At 37.8% G+C, this 19,327-nt stretch overlaps 1 protein-coding gene across 1 annotated transcript; it reads right to left on the bottom strand.

Moving 5' to 3' along the window:
- Nucleotides 1-1,597: 1,597 nt before the first annotated feature.
- hif1an.L (hypoxia inducible factor 1 subunit alpha inhibitor L homeolog) lies at nt 1,598-18,699 on the bottom strand. The gene is made up of 9 exons (XM_041568833.1): nt 18,683-18,699; nt 18,359-18,570; nt 14,111-14,361; nt 10,864-11,012; nt 8,797-8,942; nt 8,155-8,261; nt 6,151-6,214; nt 5,736-5,846; nt 1,598-3,694 (listed from the first exon to the last, which is right to left on the bottom strand). The coding sequence occupies exons 2-9, from the start codon at nt 18,542-18,544 to the stop codon at nt 3,650-3,652; spliced, it is 1,059 nt and encodes a 352-aa protein (XP_041424767.1). The 5' UTR covers nt 18,545-18,570; nt 18,683-18,699; the 3' UTR covers nt 1,598-3,649.
- Between the last annotated feature and the right edge of the window lie 628 nt (nt 18,700-19,327).

Here is a 19,327-nt window from a genome sequence, read left to right as displayed (position 1 = left end):
GAAAGTCTACTAGAAAAACCTGTAAACATTAAATAAACCAAATAGTCTGGTTTTGCTTCCAATAAGGATTAATTATATTTAAGTTGGGATCAAATACAAGGTACTGTTTTATTATTTCAAAGAAATCGGATTCTGGATAAAATTAAGTCTATGGGAGACAGCCTTTGCATAATTCATAGCTTTCTGGATAATAGGTTTCCGGATAACTGGTTCCATACCTGTACTGGAACTGTATAGTAAAAAAACAAAAAAAAAAAAACGGAAACCCTGACGCCAAACAACTATAGCATTTTAGCAATTTATTTAATAAGCAAACATGCATATAAAGGCCTAAATTGTCACTATAATTTTCTACAATTATTAACAAGAAAATTATAAGTAGTTCTCTGGAAAAGGGATTTTTCTGTAATTTGGATCTTTTTATCTTAAATTTACTAGAAAAGCATGTAAACATTAAATAAACCCTAATAGACTGATTTTGCTTCCAATAAGGATTAATTGTATCTTAGTTTGGTTCAAGTACATGGTACTTTTTTATTACATAGAAAAACATTTGGATTATATGGATAAAATGGAGTCTATTAAGACAAACTTCCTGTAATTCGGAGATTTCTGGATAATGGGTTTGCGGATAACATATCTCATTTGGAAGTATTTTGTAAAAGGACCACATCAAAGCAAGTGCTTTTCTTACAAACTCCTAAGTTGCATGGCTGTTACTAGAACAATACCTGACCCAAGGAGGGCAGAATCTTGAGTTAGTAAAACTTTACAGTTTATTTCAGGAAGGCAATGGATAGAGACTGACAAAGTATGATCCTTGTCGGCTTTACCTGCCAAGTGTATAAATGGCCGCCCCTGGGATTTTGATTTTAAGTAACAATTATGGCACATATAATGCTCCCCCTTGCAGAAAAGTCGACAGTGAAACTACATCATGTTTAATTTAATTACACTGACCCTTTGGGGTCATGTATTTTTATGAACCAGGCAACTCGTTTTTTTTTCCGTTATGAATTTTTATACAAACATATTAGAAGAAAAATTCAAAGGGCTCATTGTGGGGATACCTGATGCCCATGGGTTCACAAGTTTTACTATCACTGTAACATTAAACACAAAGGGCCAAATGTTATTTTATGGTTTATAACATGAAAACTTAAGGTACTAAAAATCTTTTCCTCCCTAAAGGAGTTCCAGTTTTTCCCCCGCAGACTTCAATTGGATCAGTGTTTGTATGCAGGCAAATAAATAGCCTGCCATTAGCCTTGATTTGTAGCGTTATGGTAGTTACTATTAACCTGAATGCAATATAAGTGCATTGCCACAGCTGTGCTTCTTCCCACCAAGTAAAAACTCCATGACCCACCTGGTCAATTCCATCTCCAAAGTAAAAGGATTTGATTTGAAGACACTGGCACAGACTTTCAGTTACTTACTAAGAGGTAGCAGCAGGTAGATGTTGCATTCTGAATAAGATCAAAATGTTACAGGCCCCTAAATATCAGCCGACTGACCGAAGAAAATCACAAACACTGGCGGCGGGACTTTAAGCTCCAAGTGAGCAATGCATTAACAGGATTATTGTTACACAACGTAATACAAACATAATTTATTCATATTGAAATCAGTCCAGGGTTATTTTATAACAATGGCAAATCATTTTTATAAAGGGCACTGCAAACCCATAGAATATGGGTGGCACAATGGGCCAAATTCCACAAACCTCCCCAATAATCACCAGTAATTGACACAGCAATACAACAGCCCCTTTCATTCACAGTAAATTACACAATGCTATTTAAAATGTATTATTTGCAAGTGAAAAAGAAACCGACGCAATGCAAAATAGTACATATGTACTGTACAAAGGACCAGATTGATAGCTGAAGACTATTACAGATAAAGTGATAAATGGTTAAAAAGCTTGTAATGCACTGTTCCATGAATCATTATCTGTAATTAATTGACCAATAAGATTATGTACCATCTGATTTTTTCCCCTCATAAAGGGGTAAGTTCACACTGATTTAGTTATCTGAAGACTGCATGAGAGTTAAACTGTCCACACACAGGCAGATCACATCAAGCAGCATGTCATTTGCAACAAAATCAGACTGTGTTGTAAACTGTTTGCAAATGATTAATTTTATTCAAACCGACATGATCAGCCAAGACTGATAATAAGGTGGGCTGAGGAATTTCACTATAACCTGACTGTTGGCAAATGACACAAGCCCATACATTTAAATCACCTCACAATCATCAGTGTGTGGTTATCTTAAGGTCTGATTATTCTCGGTTATTCCATTTGTACGAGCCAATAAGGGAAGCAAGTATTTACCTATCATGCCAGCACATGATTAAGTCTCAGTCTTGCTCTTTGACTCCCCCTTCAGTGCCAATTAATGGGTAGATTGGCAGCTTTATTAACCATATAAAGATATAATGGATCATTGTGCAGTAAATTTGCCCCATGTCGTTATACGCAATTTCAGAATGGGCACAGCACCACCAAAGTAAATGCTATGTGACAGTTGCATTCTCCCAATATACATGGTCACAGCAATCCCATCTTACAAGCAAACCGACATAAAAACCATTTCAACATTACAGTTCTTTTAGATGTTGCACTTTTAGCTGCAAGAAGTAGCCAAGGTTAACAGTGTGAACAAGCAGATAACAACATGCCATTTTCACAATGTTAAATACCTATCACCCTCTTAGTACAACTACTTACTTACTGCAAGGTAGCAAAAAGATATACAGATGTGGCCTAATTTGGCTCAATCATTTTGTAATAAAATTACCACAGAATATGTTTAAAAAAAACAAGGCTGATTGCTGGTATGAAATCATTTTGTTCTTTTTTTCCTGTATGTAGAGTGGTGTAGGCACTATAAATGTCCACAATTCTTCTGTGCAGTTTCATCAGGATAGAAAAACAGCAATAAGCAGCAGAACAAAAGGTATAAACTATATGCACGCCCGTGTCCTGGAAAGAATGGTTGCCAAAAAGCAGTTTACAGACATTTGACCAGATTTCCAATGTATGGATTCCACTGCAGTTGCCTTGCAGTCCCCTCAGAACTGTAAGAGTACGTCAGGCCAAGAAGTGAAGCCTTCATCATGGCTCCTTGCAATTAGATGACTGGAGCATAATCAATGTGACCAGGCTGTCTTATTTGCAGACTTATTTGCTCAGGTACCTGCTTATAAACAATTGCTCCACACGCTTGAAGATCAACCAGCCACATTTGCTGATGTTTATACGGCACAGCTTTTACTCTTGACAGAAATAAGAGCAGGATTTAGTGAAAAGTGATAATGATTTCAGCTCTTTAGATACTGTATTAGAAGCGCTGCATAGGTGCAGGATACAGCTTTGAATGCAGATGATGAGCAGAGGGGTAACATTTCAGTCACTGTCTAGCAAGGAGTGCAAAGTACAGTAGCCAGCGTTGCATTATTTTGTGGATTTTCTTTCTTTCTTCAAAGAGTGTAAATACAGTAGTAATTAAGTGGTGCAACCCAAAGGTATCGGAGAAACCAGTCAGCGAAAGTGTTTAAATATATCTGTATTTTCCTCATTTACCCACAAAAAAAAGCTGCAGACGTCGATGCCACCCGTTGTCGTTGTTCAGTTGCATCAGTCATAGCGACCCTTTACCATTGTGTTTAACAGTGGCCCAACCTGTTAAGGGAGAAAAAATCCAAAACACTTTAGTACTGGACTAAAGCTGATATTATTCAGCGCAGGCTAATATGTGTTATGCATGGCCAGTGGGATGCTTTCTGCTGTATGATACATGTTACCAGTCGGAAACTTTTTCCAAGGTTTTCATTGTAGCTCTTTGCTCAGGGAAAAGCTCGCTCAGACTTAAAAATTAGATGCATGACAGACACCATAATGGCAAAAATAATAGAGCTTGACAAAGGCAGTTTTTTCCAGTTTGCCTTACAACATTGAGTTTAAAACTTAGAATGACAAATTAGACTTGCAATGTTTTGCCTGGTAGCTTCTCACTGGACATGTATTGGGCCCATGGCGCAGTACTACCGACAGATATCTGGGCTGTTTTTATCAAGATATAGAACAGGCTGGTTTGAAAATCTTGTTGCCGTTGGGCAAGCAAAACATTGGCCAGTATACCTGAAGTGTGATCCAATTGATGGCACCTGGGCCAACAGTTGGATCAGCTCGATTTCACCCAGCCTGTGGATTGCGAAATTTGGCAGTCACTCATTTAGTGATCCTTCAGTCAGTCTGCATGGAAACTTTTTGCATGCTTGTGCTGCTCTCTAAAGATAGGGACCCCTGCTCTAGTGGTTGAATGAAACCCAATCCAAACATCAATGTTCAGGCATCTAGTGGAAAACTTTCCCAGAAAGGTGTATAACAGCAAAGAGGACCAACTCCTCTTGCTTTTAGAAAGAGAGGTAAGGCAAACAGGGTTTCTGGATAGTATTGTTACAGGCATGGCAGTTAAGGAGCTAATTCCCTAGATACAGACTGAGAAAAAAAATGCAATAGGAATAAATGTTTCATTTATTATTAAGGTTCCTTCCCAAAGTCATATGATCATGATAAAAAAAACACTGTTGAATCTATTCAAATCTGTTTGGATGCAAAACAAGTTTATAATGCAGCTGCCAAAATTTATTTTGACTATAAGGCGTTACAGGTTCAACATGTGATATATATGATACACACATGGGCTCAGTTACTAACAGGGGTACAATTGCAAGTAAGAGTTTTGTTATATCTTTGTAAATTGTAGTAGACTGTTCAAAATTTATTTCTGACTGGTTGCTATCAGCAACTGCACTTGTGCAATTCCTGGGCCAGCACTTCCCTTAGTGAAACAAGTGTCTTTATTTTACACACATCACAGTGCTAAACAAAAGTTTTATTGCACATTGTATACTATCCTTGAGAAAGGTCCCAAGAGGGACCGAAACGTTGGAGCACTGTGATGTGTGTAAAATAAAAAGACACTTGTTTCACTAAGGGAAGTGCTGGCCCAGGAATGCTTTATTCCAAACTTTAATTATATGATTGAGAATTGGCTGTGCACCCTGAGATTGCTTGATTGGAGTGCGGATACTGAAGATATATTATATTATATTATTTTTTATATATACTCTGCCGAATATTCATTTATAATGTTTTGTTCCTTAAAAGTAAACTATACCCCCAAAATGAATACTTAAGCAACAGATAGTTTATATCAAATTAAATGACAAATGAAAGAATCTTACCAAACTGGAATATATATTTAAGTAAAAACTGCCCTTTTACATCTCTTGTCTTGAACCACCATTTTGTGATGGTCTGTGTGCTGCATCCGAGATCACCTGACCAGAAATACTACAACTCTAACTGTAATAGGAAGAAATGTGAAAACAAAAGACATAACTCTGTCTGTTAATTGGCTCATGTGACCTAACACATATAGTTTATTTACTGTGTTTGTGTGCACAGTGACTAGTATGATCCCAGGGGGCGGCCCTTATTTTTTTTTTAAAAAAAATGGCAATTTTCTATTTAGGATTACCCAATGGCGCATACTACTATATTATTATGAAAATTGTTTATTTAGATGAAGCAGGGTTTTACATATGAGCTGTTTTATACAATATCTTTTTATAGAGATCTACATTGTTTGGGGTATAGTTTTCCTTTAAGCTGCAAATATTTTTATATAGCATCCCTCAAACATTATGTTATATACCTCTTGTGGATTTCCAAGGGCCTCTCCAAGCATCTTTTCAATATTTCTCATTATTGCCACCTTTTGATGTGCTTTGAGAGGATATTCTATTCTTTTCGGAGTTGGGGCACCCTGATGAAGCAAAAAAAAACAAAACACAAATACATAACTGCTCCAGTTAAGGACAATGTATCAAGATACAAATAAAAGACCCCACCTCTACATTGGATTATCAGTTGTAGCTTAATATGCGCATGCTAGAATCTCTGCCAGTTCTAGGTCTGCAAAGTTAGGTATTTACCATGCACAACTTATTTAACTATGTGGCTGATATATTCATTAACTGGTCTAGAGCCGTTATAACTTTTTCAAGTTTAGGCTATTGTTACACAAGCAACCAGTATGGGACAAAAAAGGAATTTGTTAAAATACATACCTTGTACCAAAAATTTACAGTAATAGTAATCCCTCCATCCATGAGTGATTCAATGTGGTGCCACCTAAAAGTCCATAAAAAAATCCGTTATTTTGATATTCTTAAGTACAATTATTCTGAATCTGCTGGAATGCAGAAGACGGCGTTAGAAGATCAAAGCTGGGGAGCTGCTTGAGGCAAATTTGAAGGTCTGGGATATTATTATTACTGGGCTACTGAACCTATGGACTGGTATACTATTCCTAACCATCTTTTTAGGCTTATTTAAAAAAAACAGAAATTTTTTTCGTGCAAGAAATATCGAATAATAAAGAAAATGAAGGAGATGCAAAAAATTATTTATGTCAATATAATTCCATGTACCAAAACTCTGTTTAATGCTTTGCTTTTTTTGTCCTTTAAAGATCAAAGTGATTTTGGCACTAATGGGTTAACACAGCTGCCCTAGAAATTTGATCATTTAAAAAAAAAAAATCTATCAAGTTCAACCATTGATTATCTCTCTTCCTTAATGCTTCAGATGATACCAAAAATTGGTCAGAAAAATACACACAGACTATATAGGAAAACCCACTCTCACTCTTTGTTCTGCTTAGGCCAGGCTTAGGATAATGCTTCCTCTTCCAAATATAAATCATTCTTTCCACGTCTAGCACTCTATGAACAGAATCATTTTCTTTCCTTCAAGCTACCAGGGAACACAACCCCATGATTATAGTAGCTAAACATGGCTTCTAGTCTCCCAAATTAGAAAATGTATTTAGACTATTTTTCAGAAAAACTCCACAAAAGAATGCCATTTCATATTGCTAAAACGCACATAAAATACCCAAGCAGCTTGATTACTAAAAACTCCAAAATGCATATTATTTTTTTCTTAAAAGTCAGAATTAGACAGAACTGCTGAATTTCCTTTGGTGTGAATTTTGATGAACATTCTTATTAAACTGATATTTTACCGAGCTCCCTTAACAAGGGTCTAATTGGAGTCAATTCTCATAAAAAATTAAAACTGAATGAAAAAAGTTATGCTCTAACTAAATTTGTGCACTGCTAGATTAAAAAAATCCTTAAATTATTCAACTGAGGATAAAAAAGTATTTATAATAGACTGCCTGGTCTTCCAAAAATGCTTTAGAGGCAAACCAAAAATGTAAAAAAAAATTAAAACATTGGATCATTTTTGAACAAAATATTGTCCAGAGCTTTAAAGTCATGTGAATTTAAAAGGAATTATAGCTCATTCGGTCAGTAACAAATAGTGAATAAACACTATCTGAACGGTCAATAATAATTATAAAGATGTATTGCTTTTAAAGGGGTGGTACACCTTTAAGATAACTTATAGAATGTAACAGAATGCCATATTCCTGGCAACTTTGCAGTTACCTTAATCATTTATTTTGTATAGTTTTCTTATACATCTTTTTAACTTTCATATGGGAGTCAATGACCCCTGCTCTGTTAGCTTACAATTTGAATATTATTGTTGCTTTTTATTTCTTATATTTTTATTCAGGCCCTTTACTATTCATATTTCAGTCTCTCATTCAAACCATTGACAGCTGAGATTTTTAAATGAGTTTACAATAGCTATGCATGCTTTAATAGAAACTAAAATTTGGATTTCATGTTTCATTTGAAAAGGACTTTTATTATACATTTTGTTATGTCTGGGTGACAGTTCCACTTTAAGAACTGAAAAACCACAAAAAAATAAAAACCAACTGCAAATTGTCTCGGAATATCAATGTCTATGTCACACTAAAAGTTAACGGAAAGATTGAGAGGAACCATGGTCTGCCTCTATCTAGACCTGTCAAACCTTGAGATCTTTACCTGATTTAGCTGCTTACATTTTAGGCTAAGTCACATTAGGATGTTTCCAATTTGAACCCTTTTGTTCTTTGCTCCATCCTGACTCCCCATGAACAGAGGGGTCACTGTTGCTAGTGTTATTTTTTTTTTTTTTTTTTTTTTTTTTTAAAAAGTGAAGTGGCTTACCAATACATTGGAATATACAGAACATCTCCAGGTCCCACCACTGTCTCATAGCCAAGAACATTCCTGAAGTTGGGGAACCTTTCAAAATCGGGATTTTCAAAATCCACCTAGAGAAAAAAGTTTTTGGATTTTGTTAACTGCAAGTAACCCAGAATTTCCTTGAAAACTTTTTTAATATATAAAGCCTCTCTGCCACTTCCCACAGCCAACAGCCCTATGCCACTTAAAATATAGCCCCCTGTGCAACTACAACCTAACTTCAAACCAGCAAGACCATCTATGTTTCTATAGGGGCATAGCTTATACATTGTGCTAGGCTGTAAATCCTGGTGCACACAAAGGCAGATATCTTTCTATTTCTATATATACATTGCAAGATGATAAGAACCATGGCATTGCATTATTATAATAAACATGTTGAATAAAAAACAGCAGGTCTCATTTAACAATCTGTTTTGCTTCATAGACTACTGGAATAGTCTTTCACCCCATGCTTCCACTACTTTAAAATGACCTTTAAATATTTTCAATTTAAAATAAATTGCTTATAGTTTCAATCAAATTGAAATAAAAATTAGATGAAAGCATCGCTTAAACTGCAAGTACTCCCAAGTTAGCAAGAGGAATAAAAATGGATCTCACCTGGCTCTGTCTGTCACAGGGATGGTGGACAGGATAAGGATAGAGACATTCAAACTGTTCAGGAGGAAAGAGGATACACCGTTTATATCCCTTAATCTGGGCAAAGAAATTTTGCTGCTCGTCATAGTGTGCAGGTGTCACATTTCCTGTGTTCACAAACAAAAACATTACTTTTGCAAGCATGCTGGAAAAGCAGCTTATCACTTCCTACTCTGGTGATATCTTATGGAAAGTGCAAGCATGTTTTACATATTTTTTTTTTTTACATTATTACATTATCTTTATGTGTCTGATATTAATTCAAAGTCCATTCCATATTATATTCCAAGTGAGCTTGGGTTATAATACTGCACCCTGCACTGGATATTCTTTATTTATTATCAGTCCATTAACCAATACACATTATAACGGTGCCACCAAACTTATTTCTATAAAAAGCTAGTAAAAGAAATAAATCAGACATCACACAAGCTCAGACCCTAACAAAGCTTAAATTATCTTGTTGACCCAATATTAAATATTTTACACCTTAGTCAGAACATCACTGTACAGTCCACCCTCCAAATTACGGAAAAGCGGTTTGCACTGATTACAATAACCCATTATTTTACTGCTAAGTGGTTATTCTTTACTTCTTTAACAAATAGGGCAGAAGCTCAAAGACATTTTCAGCACCTAATTATTAATTTCAATACATTTTTGGGATATGCTTTATTTATAAAGCACAAACATATTCTGCAGCGCTTTAATACAGACATCAGTCATTACTCCCAGTGGATCTTACAATCTACAGTCCCCGTCACATTCATAAACACTACGGTCATTTTTTTTTTTAGGAGCCAATTAACCTGCCTGTATGTTTAGATGATGAATTTCTTTCATTTAAGCCACACATTTATCTGTACAGATTCTCTGAAATTAACAAAATCTAATGCCTTGCAATTACCTATTCCTAAAACACATAGGCCCACATCTTAGCATTTAGTAAATAAGATGATCACTTTTTGGTTATTTTTGTGTGAATTGAGACCTCTTTATCACATTGGACGTGTGTCTTTTTTTCAACCTTACTAACTATGTTACTATGTTACATAGCGTTGCTCCGCTGGGGATTTTAGTAAGGGGAGAAACACACACCCTTGTTCCGGTCATTGATATGAATGGAAGATACCTGGCCATACTCATGAGAGTAATTTCCATTCCTATGAATTATTATAGGAAAACATTTCTAGGAAATCTTGCTTTAAACCGAGTAGCAATAGCATCATACTTCTTCATAACGGACAGCTTTTCTTATGAGCATACATAAAGAAGTACTGGGTGTTGCGAAAGGAAGATTAAAAGCATTTTACACAAGCTTTAACAAGTCTATGATAAACAAGGGCTGGTAAGAGACAAAAACATTAGGGATAGTGGGGACCGTTATTAGTAACATTAGTATTTGGTTAGTATTGGCACTGGTAGAATTCAGAACCTGTATATTGCATTTAGGGTTTTAAAACAGAAATTAAACAAAATTCTCCTCACGTTTGCCTGTTAAAAACACAGATTATTTTTACCTTTACTACCCCTCTCAATCACCATGTAATCAGGAGGATTTTTTTTACATTTAGATAATGAGCTCTGTTTAAACTACACTTCCCCAAGCTGCAGTTTATGTCAGGCTTTCAGGTGAGGAGGATGTCACTATACAGAGGGCTTTTCTTTGGACTGGTAATTTTGAAAAATATCTGCATGTTTTTTCTCCCACAACTCAGAAACACCAGAAATTTCAGACACAAGATTTACATGCACAAGATTCAGAACAAGCCCACATCACTGAACTTGTGTTGAAGAAGAGGTTATACAGCTGTAAAATGGGTACATGGACAGGACAGGGCTACAGTGTGCTTTTTGAGAGTGTGGGTCTTTATTTATTTTTCTCCTCTATTGAGTTCAGTTCTCAAAGCATTTCTCAAAGTTTCATTCAGATCTGTTTTTTAAATGCTTTTTTAGAGAGAAAACCTACTGACAATCATGTGATTAAACCAGACCAAAAAAAAAGATAACAGATGGACATTACTTTACCTTCCATCCCAATCAGAAGTAAATTAGAGGTCAATTGTCCCCATCCATGTTTGGCTTGCTGTTTATTAATCCAGTTCCAGTTAAAGCCCAAAAAATCCACCACAATTTTTCTTCCCACTGTATCATTCAGCGTTTGTTGTAGATATAACCTGGGCAATTTAAAAAAATAATTAAAAAGTTAATCTAGGCTTAACAAACAATGCAAATCACAATGTCTTGTCTTGAGGTCACATGAAAAAAGATGTTTGGTTTGTGTTATTTGTGATAACATAGCATGCATTTTACAATGGCACAGTTTCCATAAAATAAGCCTAAATATTTTTAATTGTATATATACAGTATTAACATTCATATTTTATCTTTCATAAGCAATAACAATAAAAGTGAAATTAAATCCTAGCAACGAAAGCATAATCTCAGGTGCATTTTAAAGGAAAACCAAAAGATTTTATCTGTGTCTTTCAAATAACTGTTTTTTTCTAAATTTTCTCCTAAGAAATCTCCCCACAAAAAATTCTAGTTTTCGCCTAAAAAGTCCGACCAGATAAATTTGAGGTCTAGTAAATAACCCCCTAAAAAATAAAGTCTCACAGGGCTAGATATCCCTACAATCTGGCTTTGGTAGGCAAATTGGTTTCAATTAAATAAGGAAAAAGCTTAAAGGGGTTGTTCACCTTTGAGATAACTTTTAGTATAATGTAGAGAGTGATATTCTGAGACAATTTGCAATTTTTAATCTTTTATTATTTAAGGTTTTTGAGTAATTTAGCCTTTTTTTCAGCAACTCTTCAATTTGCATTTTAAGCAATCTGGTTGCTAGGCTGCAAATTCCCCTAGCAACCATGCATTGATTTAAATAACAGACTGGAATATGCATAGGAGAGGACTGAATAGAAATAGGAGGAATAGCAATAACAATACATTTGTAGCTTTACAGAGTATTTGCTTTTTAGAAGGGGTCAGTGACACCCATTTGAAAGCTGCAAAGAGTCAGAAGAAAAAGACAAATAATTATAAAACTATAAAAAGTTACCTATAGGGTAGGACTTCACGGAGCGGTCTGACGTGCTGCGCAAAAACGCAGGCGTCAAATCGGAAGCAACGGAAATAAGGTAAGTGAATGCATTGTCGGATGGTGTCGCAGCGTTGATCGTGATAATACTGTGCAGCGTGTCGGATCGCTCCAAAATCGTCCGTGAAGTCCTACCCTTAAGGTGAACCACACCTTTAACATCTAAAATGGTGAGGTAAGTAGAACCATAATGCACAAAGATCTCCCATTCAGTCAAGCCATTATGTTTGAGCAGAATTGATTGACTGTGATATGCATATGGCATACAAATATCATAGAAGTATTGAATATACAATATTTCATACTTTACCAAATGAAAAATACAATGCACAAAGGGTAATACTGAAATCTATTTGACGTAAATTGCTGTTCTATTGACAAGGTAATTATTTACTTTTTTTAACGAGTATTTTAGAGCAAAAGAAGGTCTATTTAAAAAAACATAATAACATGACTTTGGTCTCATGGGCAAAAGCTGATATTAATATTAAGATCTTTATAAATTAATAGTGAAATGATAAAAAGGAAAATGTTTTGGCCAAGACTAGAATTTTATAGGCACAGCATGCAGATCCTTTGGGCTACAGACACCGAGTTGGGCCTCTGCAAAGTGTGATAAGCACACCTCCACAAATTACTTAAAACATAAGTTATATTTGTATAACAAACAAATAGATAACACAATTAAGCTGTAGCTCTAATAATGTGGCCAGCTATTCTGATTCCTTGCATAAGATCAGCCATGGAATAATGGAAGGTGGACATGAAAAGGTAAAGACACTCATACAGTCTATTTGCATTCCACTCTTTGGCTGATCGGGCCCCATACAGCAGAACATACTTTCCAGCTTTCTCAGTTGGTGAGGGGCCAAGCTTAATGGTCATCTCTATGCAAGGATGCTAAATTAAATAGCCCCATTTAGCTTGATTTAGCTGCTCTACATTTCCAGTTTAAAGGAGAAGAAAAGGCTTGCAGCACTTGGGAGTGCCAAATGTTAGGCACCCCCAAGTGATTGTATTGACTTACCTGAAACCCCAGGCCGGTACTCCTATCAGCAGAAAATTGCACAGGCCCGGGGTTATACCAGTGAGCACCATGGAGCGATCCTCTTCCGTCGCATTCTTTCTTCAAATTTACCGGGGCAAACGCATGCGCAGTTGAACGAAATAGCGCAAAGAAGGAGGTAGATGGAAGAAGATTGCTCTGTGGTGCTCAATGGTATAACCCCGGGTTGGTGCAGTTTTCTGCTGATAGGAGCACCGGCCCAGGGTTTCAGGTAAGTAACTGCAATCACTTGGGGGTGCCTACATTCGGCACCCCCAAGTGCTGCAAGTCTTTCCTTCTCCTTTAAAGGTGGTTATAACCTCCTGGCTGGTCTCTGTAGGTTACTTTAGAGTGCAGCTTGAAACAAATTTTTGAAACCCGAATACAACCCAAACCTGCCTGGACTCGCTACTTGACCTGCAACTGCCTTATCCGCAACCCACTGACCACCATTACCCAACCCAACGCTGGACTATAGGTCATTTCCCACATCATAGTTCTAATATTCAAAGTACTTAAAAATAGACACAATTTGTCAGCAAAGTAACATGACCTGTTACTGGAGAAAGAGTGGTGAAACTGGAGAAAATTGTGACTACCATATAGTAGTAGGAGTAATATAGAGCTTTAAAAACATAGCATGACACAAAAAGCATGTATGCACTGCAGCGGAAGGCAACTTTCCAATTATAAAACATTAAGACATTTTTTGGACTGCTGCACTAGCAGAAAGGTCATTCGTTTTCTGTCCTAATTCCCCCCACTAATTAGGACAGACAAGGTTATGACCTTCCACTTATTAGCACAAGTTCTTGTGATGGGCCACAACAAGAACTTGTGCTAATAAGTGGAAAAGTTATGTCTCCCCAAAACAAACAACCTGTTTGGTGTGCTCTAGGGGCCAACTTTGTTGTAAAAAGGCTCAGAAATACAAAGACAGACTGACTGAATCAGTGCATTTGGCCATCTTATGCCAATTTCCAGTCAAGTGTATCACATAGGTGGACCATGTGTATACAATCTTCAGGAAATGAGGATGCTGGTCTTTTTCAAAATTAACAAGAATCAAGGTTAAATTTGACTGATGGCTACATAAATGTATACATTTGGCTAACTTATGTTAAACTTACCTGTCATCACTCTCTCTCTGTTGTATGTCTTTAAGTTTATTTACAAACTCTGGAAATTTAATTTCCTCCCTGCTGGACTTGGGCTTGAAGTTCTTGAAGTTGACCATTTTCTTTTCATCATAATATAGAAACTTGTGGTTGTTGGCACTGTACACAGAAAAGTCCCCATTTCCAATGTTTTCCTCCAGATAATCCAAATCCCATTTTAGCGCTGGATGCACTAGGTTTGTATCAGTCAGAACAACTGGCTCCTGGAATAAGATTCAAAACACAGTTTGTGATAAGGTTACTTCCATCCCTACATTTCTGGGTTTTTAGTTTTTTTAATGGTTCACTATAAAAGCACCACTGAGCAGTTTTATTATTTTTCTATTTGTTTTTTCCTCACCTTTTTCTTTTGGGGTTCTGAACCAGCCCAAGGAAACCCACAGGCTAAATAAACCTTTCTCTTCCTTGAGCTACAACATGTTATCACTTTGGATAAAGAGCAGCTCATTAAACCAAGGGATTCACAGTGGACTGCTCTTTGTTTGACTTTGCTCTTTGGGTTCAAGAAGTAGCTATGGTTTCACATTTAAATGTTGCCCTGTTTAAAGCAAGAAATTACAAAGCACCATAGATATTGCTTATTTAAAAGAATATGCAACACAAGCCCAATTCACTGAACCTATGTTGAAAAAGGGAGTATACAGTCCCTTTATGGATTTTTGTTGTTGCTTCCTCTATAAAACTGCATTAACAATCATTTAAGAAAAGTTATTTTTCTTAGGCAGACATCTAAAAATCCTAAGATTTGAAATGATTGTTGGGTGGGTTCGGGCCAACGTCCCTGCTCTGTTTGCTGGTTGGGGTTGAGCTCAACTGCCAGCTCTCCCTTCCCGCAACCTTAGATTGCCGGTTTCCAGTTTTATAGGCGCGCGCTTGCATGTCCCACCCCTTTTGCGACAACCTCAGTGGGGCAGGTCAGCACAGGTCTATAAAAGGAGTAGTGAAGCCGGGTATTGGTGGGCGGGGGTTCGAGAAAAGCTCAACCTGCACATAACTAGTACACACCCAACAGGATTTTTAAACCTCAAAGAAATGCAGGAAGTCTGGACGAGGACCACACAAAAATGCAAAATATTATTTTAACGCACAAATCTATTCACTGCATTTCTAAAGGTGAACATCCCCTTTAAAACCAAGTGGGAAGCTCTAGCCTGCAGGATATTCCATGACAATTCAACATATTTCATATCGTATTTCATGAGAATAATTTTGTGTGGAGTAATACAACAATGAACACTGGGAAAGCAGGAGAAAAAAGAAAGTTCCAATACCGGTACTTCTTGCATCGGGTATTTAGTTAATATTATCACCGCCTATTATTAATAATTAATGAAATATTAATGCACATAAAATATTACTGCTGTGAGATTCCACAAGTACAGCAGAATCTCCCAAGTAGTAGAAATTGTTTACACACTTTATATAGCCGGTGCCTGGAAAAGGCGGAGATTGGGATTGGTCTCATTGGTGAATGATGAGATATTTTAGTCTACGCAGTAAATACAGCAGGAGAAGGACGTGACCGGAGCTATTGCATATAAACAGCATCATTATTAAAAGGATAGGGAAGGCTGATATGAATTGTGGCTTGCAAAACAATTTCCCAATATACCGGTACTGGAGGTACTTCTTCAACATACAAAGTGTACATTTATTTAAGTTATTTGTGTGCCTAAAACAAAAAGTACTACATAACTGAACAAATCCAAGGACCACATAACAAGGACTCCTGAGATTTCTGATGGCAAAGATTTTGAGACACCTCCTCATGCTCCTCATAGCTAATTTGTGCTCCATATGTTATAAGCTGCTTGCAATTAGCCGTATAATTTCTCTTTTGGACCCAAAGCATACCTAGTTGAATTCAGTGGCGATACTGCTCCCACAGCAAAATCATTTTAGGGTTCCCTACACCCAGTGAATAAAACGGTTTTTCATAAACTTATACTGAAACTGCCTTAACCAGTGTCTCCTGAGAAACATGTTGCTCACCAACCCCTTGTATGTTGTTCCCGCAGGTTGGGCAGGTTTGGGCCCTCTTACCGGGTTGCGGATGAAGCTCTTCTCACTGCTCTCCCCGCTCGCGACCTTCCAAATGCCTGCTACCAACTTCCGGGTTGAAGTTTTATAGATGCGTGCCTCTCGCCCCGGACCTTTTGTGACGTCATTGGCGGGGCGGGTCGTTAAAAGAAACTCAGGCGCGGGTGGAGGGAGGCGGAAGGTGGGCGAGTTCGGGTTAGGAGTAGCCCAACCCGCACATCACTAATAGGAGCTACCAATAGTCAATCACATAATTGGCATCCCTAGGAACTTTCTGCATGCTTGTGTTGCTCTCCAATTTTTTTTTTTTACATTTGAATGCTGCTCACAGGTAAGAGGATGAGGTTGAGGATGATGATATCAGGCTCATAGCTATGGTCTGTGCTAGCTTGACTATAGGTAATTTGTCCAACCCTGGCCTCTCACGTCAAATTTAGTCCGGTGCTCTGCAAAGGAGTGGATCGGCACCCCCAACGGCATAGGTAAGAAGATAAATTACCAGCACTCTGGACTGTAATGCAAGCGGGCCAAGCCCTGCATGTTTTTGAACATGCAGGGCTTGGCCCGCTTGCATTACAGTCCTGAGTGCCGGTAATTTTTCTTCTTACCTAGCTTGACTATAGCAATAACCAACCAGTGTTGTACAGAATACAAGGCTCATGGTTTTGAAAGGGGTCATTCACCTCGAACATAACTTTTAGCATGATGTAGAGAGTGATATTCTGAGATTATTTGCAATTAATTCTCATTTTTAATTATTTGTAGTTTTTATTTGTAACACCAAAAAATTAAAGTGTTTTAAAGTAATGAAAATATCATGTAGTGTTGCCCTGCACTGGTAAAACAGATGTGTTTGCTTCAGAAACACTACTATAGTTCAGGGCAACACTGCATTATATTTGTATTACTTTAAAACAATTAAATTTTTTGATGTTACTGTTCCTTTAAAGGAGAAATACCCATCCCGCTTCCCCCAGGCAAATGCCTCTAACTCTTACTTACCCCTCCGTGCAGATTCTGTCCAGCGGAGATCACGGGCGCCATCGTCAGCTTTTTGGTAATCTTCTGAATGAGAATTTTCAGGGCATGCTCAGTTGTCGCAAAACAGAAAATTGCTCCAATTGTGCATGCACCAGTTTACCTTCTCATTACGAAGAATATCGACGTGAAGAAGATGGCGCCTGTGAACTCCGCTGGACAGAATCTGCACGGAGGGATAAGTAAAGTTAGGGGCATTTGCCGGGGGCAGCTAGGCTGGGGGGGAGGAGGGAGGGGGGGTCTATGTAGGGTAGGGGTTTTTTTATTTAAGGGTTTGTTTCTCCTTTAAGTTATACAGCAGCTCTCTAGTTGCAATTTCTGCAATCGGGTTGCTAGGGTCCAAATTACACTAGCAGCCATGTCTTGATTTGAATAAGAGACTGGAGATGATCTGAATAGAAAGATGAATAATAAACAGCAGCAAGAGCCTTACAGAGAATTATGTTTGTGAAAGTTCTCATTCATCCAGGTCATGGTATATCTATAGAAATAAGTCAAATCAACTGGACTTGCAGTGTTTTTCTCAAAGACGTTTCACCAGTCATCCAACTGGCTTTCTCAATTCAGAATAACTTGTACATAGGATCTTGCTTCGCTATATATCCTCTGGAAAGTTGATCCAATCAGCATAATCTGTTTATCACAATCCACAATCTTAGAATTGGCCATTCTACAAGATACTAAAAGTTAATTTAAAGGAGAACCACCTCATTTAAGACTGTTCCCCCCAGCTTTTGCTGGACTACAGTGCTCAACATTTTTTTTAAAATCGATTTAAATGTTAGAGCATTCTGGGAGTTGTAGTGCAGCAACATCTGGCAGCTAAGGTTAAGAACCAGAGGCTGAAGCAGTGGCAGGACTATGGACCAAGTGACTAGGAATCTAATGAAGGAATGACAGCTCAGAGGCCTATGGAACTTGCAAGGCAACTATTTGTGAAATGCCAACAGCAGAGGCTGGCACAGACACAACTCACAACTAGTGGCACAAGCTTTTTACCGACCCATAAGAAGCAGCCGAATCACTGGGCATCTCTGCTCTAACAAATGACCCATGTCACGCTACTGGTCAGACTTGGGCACACGTCACAGAGGCCGGACAGACTGTATTATTCCGTCTCACCTCTTTATCAATGAGCTCCTCTGCCCGGGGGTCTCCGTGTTGCAGTCGCGGGATCTGTCGGGTCTGGAATTGGTAAGACCGCAGCTGCGACTCGCTCCAGCCAGGACATCGGAGCTCAGCTTCCCCACCGCCTTGTCTCTCTGTCTCTGCCACTGCCTCCGCCGCCGAAACCCCAGCCTCCGCCATGCCCAGGCCGGCGTGACAGCACAGACCTGAAAACACAGCGGAAATTACCGAAGTGGACAACGATTTGGCCCGATCTGGAGCACAGAGACGAAAACAATCTAGAAAGATAGTAACCGCAAACTCATGGTACAGCGACACCTTGTGGATGGGGATGGTTAGTTCCGATGGTCAATCCTTCTAGCAGTCACTTTATATAGGTTCGGTTCAAACACTCGTTTGAGGTCCAACCTTTTAGAGATGTCAACTACGGTGATACCCCCATATTCTTGGGATGATGATCCAATTTAATTGTACCATTTGGGGCAAAGAGGAAAGGGGAAGTTCACCTTAAATCCGATTCACTTATTTTAGTTTGTGCCATTAAAATAGGACATGAGATAGAGAATTAAATGTATAATTTTTTTTTAATTTATTAAATTTATTAAATTATTTTAGAACACACCAACACCACGAAAGAAAGACGTGTGGTCGTGGACCATTATTTAAGCACAGTGCAATGTACAAAGGTGAACATCCCCTTTAAAAAACTCAGGAATGGTTGATTATCAGACTAATGATATCATGTTTATGAATTGCAACCATAGTTTTAAGCATATTTTTCACAGCAAATAAATGTTCATCCCAACCATGTTCGGCATTCTCTCCAGATCTTACCCTAACTGGCCATCAGGCTGGGCTGTCGCAGACACTACTCCCGCCAATCTGTTTAGGAACCATAAGTGGACACATATAGCATAGGTCACGAAAAAGTTTTTTTCAAGGTATTTCCAAAGTTCAGTCCTC

Source organism: Xenopus laevis, chromosome 7L (assembly GCF_017654675.1).
Source record: "Xenopus laevis strain J_2021 chromosome 7L, Xenopus_laevis_v10.1, whole genome shotgun sequence".
NCBI lineage: Eukaryota > Metazoa > Chordata > Amphibia > Anura > Pipidae > Xenopus > Xenopus laevis.
Note: the sequence above shows the minus strand (reverse complement) of the source record. Positions and strands in the feature narration are given on the sequence as shown.